Raw genomic sequence first — 12,382 nt, 5'->3', positions numbered from 1 at the left:
ATATAGAGCTATTACCTCATGAGGGGCCTGAACCTGGATAACTCTGGTGTTCTTGAACAGTGAACACACACATTCCATAGGCACACTCGGAACACCGATCACACACCCACTATCTAGCATACCCCGAAATCATTGTCAGGGATTTACCCCCAACATTGCTAATGGCTCAATTGCATAATCCTTGGAGTCAGGTTATTATATGTACCTATTATGGATTAAGTATTGCGAGTACCTTCGTACTCATACTGATCTTTCAGGTTACCAGCTACTTCATGTCCACCGACGCTGGCGTCGGGCTAGAGTAGTGATGTCTACCCGTGTGGCATGCTTTTGAGTGGAGTCTAAGGGCATATGACTTCATCTAGTTGTTGTTCATAGATGTTACATTTTGGTTACGTAGTATCTCCGTAAACTATTGTAAATGATAATCTTCTAAAGACTTGTAATATAATGTTAATTGCTCAGTCTTTCTTAAGTCTTGTTGTTATGTTATGTGTGGGAAAGGTAGTGTTCCGATCTTGGGCACAAAACACATGTCGGGCCTACCGAGATGGTATTATGATTAATCATCATGGTTGTGATTAAGTAAATGATCATCTTAATAATTAATTGGAATAGTATTTAGACGGTTCTTCACAACCGGTAGTAAAGTATCACTGTTAGTTTGAAATACAAACTGGTAGTAATAAGAGTTATCACTACTGGTTCATAAGCTCTCCGACAGATCAATAACTGAGCCAATATGAAATGACAGTGATCATCACCACTTTCATCGTTTCTACCCCTCAAGCCCATCTTTCGTGTCTCCTGAGCCCATCGCTGACCTCATGACCACTCTCAGCGCGGCCGCACCACCTCATCTCCCCTTCTCAAGAGACCATCACCGACCTCATGGGCGCGCTCGGTGTGGTCGCACCACCTTGTCTCCCCTTCATACGAGCTATCTTCCTCATCCCCCGAGCATGTTGCCGACCACATGGCTGGGCTACCCCGTCTCTCCTTCACCTGAGCTATCTCCCCGTCTCATGAGCCCATCGCCCTGTCTCCCCATCTCCCTGTCTCTGTCTCCCTATCTAAATGAGTGGTAAGTTGATCATTCAAGATTGTGCCAATAATATAATCTAAATGAGTGGCAGAAAACATATTCTTCTTAAGATGATTGTACTTTCACCATTCATTTAGAGTTACTACTATCGCTATTATTTCAAGATGATTGTGTTTTCAAATTAGGATCAAACTTTAGTATGGGGATCAGTGTGCCTTATGGTGCAAAATCGCTCTACCAAGAGCTAGGAGCTCTGAGCAATTTTGCACCTTAGGGCACATTAATCATAATGCTTTTTGAGTTTCTACTGCAAATTAAGATTTGAAGGACCCTACCGTGAACATTTTGCCAAACATTTAGATATAAAACACTCTACAACGAATGTTTTGCATAAGGTCTTTATCTTAAGACAGATCCTCATGCTGAAGACGTCCTAGCAGAGTATTTTTGTATATATGGATAGATTATAACTGCCGGTTTAAAGTTAGATATTTGAGTTATCACTGTCGGTTCAAGCCTAGAACAAACAATAATAGTTGGGTTCTTATTGTCGGTTTAAAATTTGAACCGGTAATGATACTTAATATCATTGCCGGTTCTAGAGCCGATAATGATAATCTAGTTTGGAACCGCTATTGATAACCTGTTCTGTAGTGGTGTAAATCTATCGGACGTCCATGACCTGTTTTGAATGGCCAACAAGGCAAATAATTTGCACTTCGACAGTGCCCATGATTTTCACATAAAATTTTGAAAATTCACGTCCACCTAGCGTAGGAACTGCGCATGATAAGCTGAAGACGTTGTGCACTGGCCATCGCATGTCAATTTCTAGGTGTATCTCTCCGTCTGCGTCTTCCAGTAACGGGGCCCCTTGCATCATACTCCATAGTCGTACAGATTCAGTGATAGATCCAACGCGCCGTGAAGTATGGGTAATACAATCGGTTTTCACAAGCCAACAGTGCTAATGTTTTTACTAGTGGTTCTTCAGGCTTGGACCGTCAATTATGGCCAAGGAGCTCATGAGGTTTTCTGTATGTGTTTTGATGTACGAACCAGGATTGACACCAAAATTGAGATCATTTTCATGTTTTCTGCACATCCACAGCGAGCAAATTGTATCCCAGCAGCTTGGAGGTTGCACCACACACAGCCAACTAGCCATCCGACAGCCGAGGACGGGATCACACGGTCGCGAGCTTCTTGCCGAGGATCATGTCGTCCGTGGTGAAGTCGGCCTCCTTCCGGTACGTGCCGCGACCGAAGTCGAGGTTGTACGAGTCGGTGAGCCCCTCCACGAGGTCGAACTCCGGCGTCCACCCTAGCTCCCTTGTCGCCTTCTCGATCGACGCGAAGAAATGCTGCCATTGCAGGGAAAATTGCGTTACTCAGCGTCAGTAACAAAAGCCACTGAAGAAGCAACGGTCAGACATTCAGACGAGGTGATGCTGTTGGTGTACCTGGTCCCTGAACGGGAAGGCCTTCTTTTTCCCGAAATCGAAGTCCTTGGGGTTGTAGTGAACGAGCTCCGGTTCAGGGAACCCTCCAGCCTGCACCAAGCAGTCACAACCATTGTTGAATAGAGCGGCAGCAGTTCAACCGGAGACCAGCACAATTTCTGGGTGAAAAATTCGTCACCTTCGCGCATGCCCGTGCGAGCCCGTCGAAGGTGACGTACTTGGCCCCGGAGATGTTGAAGATCTGCCGGCTCGCGTTCGGGTTGCCGAGAGCCAGGACGAAGGCCGTTGCCAAATCCTGGACAGGAAAAACAAGCACAAACTTGGAGCTTCAGATGATCACAGCCTCTGAAACATCTAGTACATTGCCAATTCGCCAAATCTGACCTTGACATGGCCGAGCTGGGTGATCTGGTTGCCGGCGCCGGGGATGGGGATGGGGCGGCCGGCCTTGAGCCGGTGGAAGAACCACTCCTCGACCGGGTTGTAGTTGAGCGGGCCGTAGATGTACACCGGCCTGATTGACGTCCAGTTCACGCCCCGCGAGGTCAGCATGCTCTCCGTCTCCAGCTTCCCCTTGTGCCGGCTCTTCGGGTCTACGGTGTCGTTCTGCTAGTGCCGACCACACATGGCAGCCATGAGTGAGATGCCATGGTGCGAGTGACAAAGTCATGAAAGAGAATTTGGTCATACCTCAAAGTGTGGGAGCAGGTCTGATTTCAGGTACACTCCTGCTGATGAGCAATAGATGTACCTGAAAATATATGGTAAAATTGAGGACAATGAGATACGGACAGGATACCATATATAGCTTGTTGCAAGTGTCAGATGAAGCGGCCTACTTACTGTTCCAGGTTGGGCAAGGCGCCTATTATAGGCTCAACCTCGACAGCCTCGCGTCCTGAAACACCATGAGGTGGAATGCGTTAACAGCATGATGCTACCTCTGAACTCAGATATCAGACAATATATTGTTTCATTATGGGATGTGCCAACTTGATGTCTTCGAAATATTACCGTTGATGTCGTAAACAACATCAAAGCCCTTAGCAGCAAGGCTTGTCTTGACGAATTCGAAGTCTTGCCTGTCACCTTTCAAGTGCAGAACCTGTACATAAACCATCCCAAATTCCATCACTAGTGCCGTAATAACCTCATAACTTCTAGTAATTCAGTGGCCCATTCTACACTGTCCTAAAATTATGATACCCGCTGTACTTTAGCACCCTAACACATTTTTATGTATCACACATAACATCTGAAGAGTTCTTTCGAAACAGTTTACATCTGAAGAGTAGTGAGTACTGACACGGTATGTATATACGAGAACAGAGGAGTAAACAGCACACCTTGGAAGAGAACTCAGCGTACTCGGCATCAGACTCTCCTGGCAGCTGCTGGGTGATGGGCGCCTTTCCTCTAGTGAACAATGTGACCTGACAAAAAACACATCTTCTATTTAATCTAGCCAAAACAAAACTTGAACTTTCGGTTTTCAGTGAAAATACACTGACCTGGTGGCCCTCCTTGACAAGGAGCCTGGACAGGAAGACACCAATGAACCTTGTTCCCCCCATGACAAGAATGTTCTTGGAGTCTGCAGCAGCTGACACCTGAATCCTTGTCCCCCTTGGCTGCCATGACCTCCTCCTCTTCTGCCAAAAAAGTTCACAATTGTCAAACATTTAAGGTTTCTTCCATGACTGAATCCATCATGTGGAATCAAGAAACCAAGGTTTTCTTCCATTCCGACGATCACCTGGGTTGAGATGGAAAGGGCTGCACCACTGAAGTCAGAGATAGGGCAAGGCAGGAGGAGGCTGCTCTTCAGGGACGCCGTGGCTGCCATCTCTCCGTTTCTTCCTCTGTTCTGCCTTTCCTCTCTTTCCGCTCCCTGTTCCTGCACTAATATAAAAGCACAAAGGAGGGGAAAATGCGGTGTAGGGGGTGGTTTTGGCTTGTGTGGAGGGGGGCGCCAGCCCTATCCTTGTTGGATCCTCTCCTCTCATTCTCTCCTGTGTCCAGTTGCCTGCATTCTGATCAACTGATGGGGACAACCTTTTTCCCCCTTATCTGAATTCAACAAATATGAGTTGATTGTCCATAGGTATCTTGACAAATACTAGAGTTCAAATTTGCTATTGGCAAATTACTACCAGACTGTTAGAGCAAAAAAAGGTATGGAAAGTTATTTAATAGAAAAATCTGTTTAGTGCCATTAAAAAGACCTGCTGTTGGAAAATAAATATTATCCAATACGAGATTGATAAGTTGGGCATAGGGCCACAATCAAGAGGCGTAGGGCTGGTATCTCCAAGACTCCAACTGGGATCGTTGCAATGGCATCGAGTGGTTGTTTCAATGATCTTACAAAATATATTTCATAATGTGATATCTGATATTTCAGCATTAGAATTATTTCCTGTAGTTCTATTTGTAAAAACTGTAGTTAAATAAATCAACACGGGGGCCGTGAATGTCATGTAAAAAATAAAAGAACTAGATCGTGAATCTGCCTCTCATCGGTGGCATCTTTAGATGTATGAATATGTTACATATCACCGTTACAATTCATCCAAAAATCATCCTCACATGCAAAGTCAAACACATAGCTCTAAAACAAAAAAGTAAATTTCACAAAACTTACAACTATTTATACCTTTGTAACGTAAAACTATAACTTATAAGATATATTTCACAAAACTACAACTACTCATGCCCTCAGTGACATAAATTTTTTGATCTGGTCTCACTTGTCAGTCACATATTTTCAACATAATAGGGAAAACGATTAATGTGTGGTTGACAGGTGGGACCAGGCCAAAAAGATGTAGTTTTGCGTTACTGAGAGCACAAGTAATTGTAGTTTTGTAAAATAGGTCTCAGAAGTTGTAGCTTTGTGTTAAAAAATACAAATAATTATAGGTTTGTGAAATTTATTCAAACCAAAATGAAAAAACTGTCCGTATTTGAAGAAGATCTGAACTACTAGTCATCTTATTCATAAAAACTAAATCTAACGTCAACAAAAATGCAAACAATTAAGCACAAGCTAGCTACGATACAGTCACTTCAGTGCTCGTTTTTAATCACCTTCCGGAACCAGCGTGTCGAGTCCTTGGGGTACCTATTGAATGTCTGTCGGTCGACATATACAATTCCGAACTTGGAGGTAAAACCGAGCCTCCACTCGAAGTTATCCAGCAGTGACCAAGCAAAGTACCCTGTGACATTTGCGCCATCGTTCACCGCGCACTTGAGCTCGTGGAGGTACTTCTCAAAGTAATCTATCCTGAAGGTGTCATAGAGTGCACCAGGCAACGTTTCATCGCCCGGCTGATCAATGCCTGAAAAATGGAATCGTTGAATTTGAATCAAGATTCATGCTTTTGATATTATACATGTCACAATGTTACTGTTTGTTTTCCGACAATTGAAGGGCAGCTGCGAGTTGGTGATTTACCGTTTTCGCCGATGATTATGACAGGGTTGTTGAACTTCTCCTTGGTCCACATGACAGCTTTGTAGATCCCCCAAGGAACAACGTACAGCCAGTCCGAGTACGCCTGCATAAGTGTATACAGATAAGAAACTCTTGCACAAGTTGTAGTTCTGTTTATTCCTTGACTCAAATGTGAAATCAAACGTGGCGATCTAGGAAAACTATCTTACCTTTTTCCCGATAGGCACACCGTCACGCTCATCTGAACAGATGATACAATGAGTTAGAGAGGCAGATAAAGAATGAACACGCAGAAGAATGAAGTTTCTCCTTGCAAAAGATGTAGTTTTCTATTTTATAGTGGATATCAAGTAACCGTACATGAAAGCTTCACGTTCCAATCATTTCTATAGCTCTTTTGCGTCTCGTTGATGTAGTTGCTGGCATAATATGTCGTGTAGTGGTTGATCCCAATGTAATCTGCTGAGCCTTTCACCATAGTAGCCTGCTCATATGTGAAATTGGGTAGCCTTCCCATCACTATCTTCTCCATCGTCTCCGGGTAATGGCCGTAGGTGATCGGGTGCAGGAACCTGGCATAAAAATTCAAATGGGTGCTCAGTTCAACCCAGCCATCGCCAGCGGTGTCAGTAGATGTTCATGATTGGGTGATATGTATCACCAGCCAAGGGTGAACATCCTGGCTCGATGCGCCGCGAACTCGTCCTCAATAGATTTGGTGAGCGACTCGTACCACACGAAGTCAAGGAGGATGCCAATCTTCCCCTTCTGTTTAACCTGAAATGCTCAATCTGGCATGAGTATGGTGCAGACTGAAGAAATGTTATTGTGGATTGTTGACTAGATGGAGATAGAGGAGTCACTAGCCTGGTACTTCTCGCGGTATATCTTGACGGCAGCAGCGTGGGAAAGGAGAAGGTGATGGCCGGCAATGTATGGCTCCGTGGCGGAATTGCCACCAAACCGGCAACCGGTGCACCTGCCAGGAGCAAAGAAGCCGTCGCCGTAGCCGTGGACGGCCATCATTCTGGGTTCGTTGATGGTGAACCAGTTCTTAACCCGATCACCGTATGTCTTAAAGCAGAAGTCTGCAAAGTTTGTGAAATCACTCCTGCAAAATTTTAGCCATAATCACCAATCAAAACAAGTCAATGTAAGGGTACAAAAGTAGCAGCCAGAGATCTAAATGTAGTCAGAGCCGACACAAATCAGAAAATACAGAGAGGATCAAAATGACTTCAAATTGATCCGTGTTTGCCATATATGCTACTGTCAATATTACATTGGTCAGATTCCAACGGTAACTAATGTAGCAGAATTCCTCAGTTATGACCATTCAGCAAAACATTTGAAATTTGCTTGTATAATTTATTAGTATCGTAGTCACGGATTTTTTTTAAAAAAAAATGCAGCAAGAAAGATGGTATTGATCATGAACGCTTACACAACTCTGGGGCTTAGCCAGCCGTTGTACTGATCATGGAGCACCTGAGGAAGGTCGAAGTGGTAGAGAACAACATAGGGAGTAATATCTGTTGCACAAAAATAAACCGAAATGACTCATGAACTTCATGCCTCCAAACCTGATATGTGCAAGAAAGAAAACTCCATGGCAAGAACTCAAAGGAAGGCCAAGATCAATGTTTGTACTGTTCGCAAGCATGTAGTTGATGAGCCTGTGGTAATAATCCACGCCATCTTTGTTAATCCTCCCCATTCCACCTGCATTAATTTTATTCCCAAAACAGAAATCAATGACATGAAAACCCTATGATTCACCACGAGCTGGTTCTGAGTAAATTTCAGCACATACTTGGGAAAATGCGTGACCAGGAGATCGAGAAGCGGTACGCGTCGAAGCCAACCCGCACCATATTGTCGACATCATCCTGCAAGAGGACACCGGAAAAACTACAAATTAATGGATCACAAATCAACATATATCATTCAGAAACCCGTAAAATGAGCACCAAGATCAGACATTTCACAAACCATGTAGCGATGGTACTCGTCAACCGTCACATTCGCGGTTGCGTTGTCAGGAGTAGCGCCTGTCCCAAGCACATCCAGAGGTAACCAGACACATTAGCAAGACATTCTCCAACATCACATTAAGTGTTATGGTGCTCACTTCATTTCACCTGGATATTTCAGGAAGGTGTCCCAGATGCACGGTCCCCTCCCGTACTTGAGCGCGTTCCCCTCCACCTGGTACGCCGACGACGCCGTCCCGAAGACGAACCCAGGCGGGAAGCTCTCCCTGGTGAGGTTCGTGTTCTCCCCCGCCTTGCCGTGCGCGCCGAGCGCCAGGGAGAGGACGAGGAGCCCATGGAGCAGGAGGAAGGTCTCCATGAAGGAAGGAAGGGGCAACACGTGAGAGACTCGGAGGTGTGCGGGCGTCTGTTCCGCTTGGCTATATATGGAGTAGGGACAGCAGAGGATGCGATCAGGCAGCAGCATGCAGGAGCAGAGCTGAAATATTGGCAGTGAGTGTTTGAACGGATGACCGATTCTTTCTTGCATTGCATGCACCCCTTCGTCCCCGATGATTTCGGAGCAGCGCCTTGTACTGGTCCTGAGCCACCAGTTATTTTTTTAATCATCATTTTTTGTCTGGATTTTGGAATTAGGTGATTCGTTAGAAGTTCGGCCTTGATGCTTTGGTAGTGCGTTGTCTTCTTGATCTGGTCCGTGATGTTTGGTAGAATGGCAGTGGCTGTTCTTTCGCTCTGCTCCCTTCGCTGCAACAAAAATGTTTTCAGCGCTTCTATTTGTAGACACGTGACAGAAAGTGTATTTACGGTTGTTTGAGTGTGGTGTAAGTGTTTGATGGTGCGCGTGCTTGTGTTATCCTATAACCAGAAAAAGAAATTAGAGTACACATGAGAATGTGCGTTAAGTGTAAAAACATATTCTCACGTTACGTGGGGCCTTGGATTAGTTTGCATTTACGCAAATGTTTGTACATATGGTGGTATAAGTGTGGTGTGGTTTTAAAATGTACTCTTTCTAAAAAAACAAAAATCAAAGGATAATTAAATTTTTTTGGCAGATTCTTTTGTGAGAGCTTTTGGTTATTCAGTAATTTATAAAATTCGAACTGATAATTTAATCAATTAAAAAATTGTTATAATTTGGATACTCTAATTTAATACCTACTCCCTGGTGGCACTTTCTTCGAGTGCAAGGTAGACACACTAAACACACACTCGCATAGGGTGAAATCAGGTTAGAATCTGTCGGATATTGTCAAAATCATATCCTAACTCATAATTTTTCTCGGAATCATAATGGAAAATGCTAAAGCTGGATACAAATGTGAAATCGGAGCAGCCGGAATGTCTTAAACTGGTTTACAGGAGCGAAAACATGACCAATTCGTGTTGGGGAGGAATAATCTAGTGAAAACGCTACTTCACGGGTATCCGCGACAAGTTTGCAACAGGCACCCGGCCCACGCCATCATCGTTATTTGCTATGCTTTCCCTGTTTGCAGTTTGCACGGTGCACTCGTTTCTCTTCTCAGACGGTTCTCTCTCACCTCAAACAAGAAAAATACTCTCTCTCTCTCTCTCGACCAGCCTTCACTGTCCGCCTGTTGCCAAGGTGCATCAGATGCATACGGCGTCGCTGCCCCGTCCCATGCTCTTAGAACTCGAATGAATAGTAGATAGAATAGAGTACCTTTGCATTCATTGATTCATGTATATATATATATATATTTATACAAATACAAGGGGCGCCTGTTAAGTTGAGAAGGCAACTCTTCACCAACAGGCATCTGGTTTTCACCGCCATTGTTGCGATGAGATTAACTGCAACACTCCCCTTGATCGAATCAATATATGTATATTGATCAATGAATAACTCCTCTAAAACCTCTATGAGAAAAAATATGAGGAGAGATGTAATTGTAATATGCCATTGAAGAACTTCTTGAAAATCCAGTAGAAAAAATTTAAGAGAAAATGATATGGCACATATGCTTGTATTGATATTGGCTCATTAAAAATCTTATATGAGAAAACTAGAGAGTAAAACTCATAAAGGGAAAAAGAGTGCAATATGTATACCTAATGATCATAGAAAGGTTATAAATTAGGGATTAACTCCCCATGAACTCTGCAATTCTCGAAGTCTTCTCATGCCAATTCCACGAATACATTTATGGAATGTTGAAGTGGGCAATGACTTAGTGGATAAATCTGCTAGATTTTCACATAACTTCGTTTGCAAAATATTTATTTCTCCACTCTTTTGTAGCTCATGTGGGAAAAATAACTTAGGAGCAATATGCTTTGTAATATTACTCTTTATATAACCTATTTGTATCTAGGTAATACAAGAACATTATCTTCATAGATAATGGTGGGAGATTGTCTTGTCCGGTTTTTCAAAAGAATAACCCGATACATTCCACATGTATGTCAGGATCAGTTTTATCATACCTGCGGTGACATAATAAGTGATATACAGTTCTACATCGAACAAAACAACTTTATTAAAATAAATACCAAACAGCAGCGAAAGAACAAGAGGGAACTCCAACGAAACCTTCAGGGCACACCACATGCAATTGGCTGGGGGCAACACGACGTAGGACACTCCGTCTTCATTGTAGTCTTTAGCTTCTTTGATCTCCATATAATCTTCTCTAACTGAGCAATATTTATTATTGAAAATAGCAAGTGTGAGTACAAGAAAAGGTTAAGTCAAGAAAAGTGTAGGAAAGTATAATATGAGGGCTTAAGTTAAGAAAAGGTTAGACACTGATTAACTGCACTAAGCAACCTTAACTTATAACTCTAAGAAATAGGCACCCTATTTACAAAGTGTGAAGATACAACTTAAACAAGAAGAATAGCTCATCGGATTCCATTTGACTACCAAACTTACCAGATATTTCATATCCGGCTACCAAAATTCACCAGGTAATCCCGTTACCTAGCTACCCAACCATCCATAACAAAACCCTGATCCCAACTAATCAAGAAGAAGTCCAAGCCGCTCTTAACCGAGAGCACAGTTGATCGATCAGATTTATACTCTGCAGACTTTGTCTATTTTTTCTCACGGGTCGTGATTTCATCATCCGCATTACCAGGTGATAGTCTCCATGTTGCCATGCTGATCAGGTACTTACACACATCTAAGGTGTGCGCCAGGAGATCACTACAAGGCCTTTACAAAGCTCCCGCCGACCCGCAAGCACCCATTGAGGTTTCACCACTAACAGACGATTACATCGCTGCAGAAGTCCTCTCTTGTGCCACTCAACCATTCAATGGTACTCACAGAACTGGAGGGTGGCTAATTAATTGGTCGGGTCATAGCCATATAGGCCCCGTGGATGGTTGCGGTTTAGCCTGGTTACATGTTTCAAGAACCGGTCCTTACGATCCCACATAGGAAAAACCACAAACCTATTGTGCAGCACCACCTCAAACTAACCATCCAGTTAGGATCCTAATACCATGTTGCTATAGGATTACCATAACTGATTCTTGTTGCATAAACATTAGTCAAGATTAACATTTACACCAACCATGACAGCAACTAGCATATCTACCCTTCATTTTTCATGACTCATCAACGGTGATAAGGATAATCAAACAAAATCTAGTAAACCCTAATCATGGGATTCCAAATTAGACAAGCATATAAGAAGGATAAACAATTAATCTAAATGTCGTAAAATAAGTGCAAGATGTTCAAGGACACTTGCGTGGTTGCTGCTCAGTTATCTTTGTAAACTCAATTCTAGCATATGTTGAAGTCTCGACCTTATAGCTCATCAAATCTCTAGAAACGCCATATTCTGCTCACCAGATCTACCGACAAAAGAGAAAGTATAAAACAACTAATAAATAATACACCAAATAGAGACAACACATCATAAAAACACTGTGGTTGGATAGGGTATGATTTTAGAAGAAATTGGGTACAAGAACTGTTCAATTCAGAGTCCAGGAGGAGGAGAACATACTTTCAGAAGATTAAATTAGGATTAAAAGGAAAAAGGAGACAGAACATTCCGTGGGAATATCTTCGATGAATTTATGATATTATTTGCCAAAGGAAAACCCCAACTATAGTGATGGCATGATATCAGCAGGGGAAAAAAATAAAAGACTAGATACATGTGACAATGTGATGGTGGTGCAAGGAAATATGGGGTTTTGCTGGAAAAAGGTGTCGAAGGATGTCCGAGAATATTAGCATGAGATATCCAATATAATTTTAGAGTATTATTTTAACATCTCGAATCCATACCGTATACGTAACGACATGTAGTCCCTACATGTCGAAGCATTCTAATATGGATTTCATTATTAAAACAATACTTAGAGATTATATAGTCTGACACAACCAATTTTGATAGACTGGCATGAACAAGTACGAACCGTTGGAACT

General features: G+C 42.9%; 2 protein-coding genes across 3 annotated transcripts; both read right to left on the bottom strand.

Annotated features, from left to right (window-relative positions):
• Positions 1-2,109: 2,109 nt before the first annotated feature.
• On the bottom strand, positions 2,110-4,429 carry LOC133904761 (chloroplast stem-loop binding protein of 41 kDa b, chloroplastic). The gene is made up of 10 exons (XM_062346288.1): positions 4,265-4,429; positions 4,020-4,160; positions 3,855-3,941; positions 3,523-3,613; positions 3,352-3,406; positions 3,199-3,259; positions 2,893-3,114; positions 2,687-2,803; positions 2,509-2,598; positions 2,110-2,409 (listed from the first exon to the last, which is right to left on the bottom strand). Exons 1-10 carry the CDS (start codon positions 4,352-4,354, stop codon positions 2,233-2,235), a joined length of 1,131 nt encoding a protein of 376 aa, XP_062202272.1. The 5' UTR covers positions 4,355-4,429; the 3' UTR covers positions 2,110-2,232.
• Positions 4,430-5,244: 815 nt separating this feature from the next.
• LOC133905131 (beta-glucosidase 38-like) lies at positions 5,245-8,326 on the bottom strand. 2 transcript variants are annotated; one of them, XM_062346841.1, is made up of 11 exons: positions 8,110-8,326; positions 7,961-8,019; positions 7,782-7,857; positions 7,619-7,690; positions 7,413-7,500; positions 6,836-7,079; positions 6,630-6,745; positions 6,329-6,540; positions 6,178-6,209; positions 5,969-6,071; positions 5,245-5,852 (listed from the first exon to the last, which is right to left on the bottom strand). In XM_062346841.1, the coding sequence occupies exons 1-11, from the start codon at positions 8,318-8,320 to the stop codon at positions 5,578-5,580; spliced, it is 1,488 nt and encodes a 495-aa protein (XP_062202825.1). In that variant the 5' UTR covers positions 8,321-8,326; the 3' UTR covers positions 5,245-5,577. The 2 variants fall into 2 exon arrangements, with proteins under 2 accessions (XP_062202825.1, XP_062202826.1); XM_062346842.1 differs by lacking the exons at positions 7,413-7,500; positions 7,619-7,690; positions 7,782-7,857 and having other exon boundaries at positions 6,836-7,056; positions 7,957-8,019.
• Between the last annotated feature and the right edge of the window lie 4,056 nt (positions 8,327-12,382).

Source organism: Phragmites australis, chromosome 22 (genome assembly GCF_958298935.1).
Source record: "Phragmites australis chromosome 22, lpPhrAust1.1, whole genome shotgun sequence".
Taxonomy (NCBI): Eukaryota; Viridiplantae; Streptophyta; class Magnoliopsida; order Poales; family Poaceae; genus Phragmites; species Phragmites australis.
Note: the sequence above shows the minus strand (reverse complement) of the source record. Positions and strands in the feature narration are given on the sequence as shown.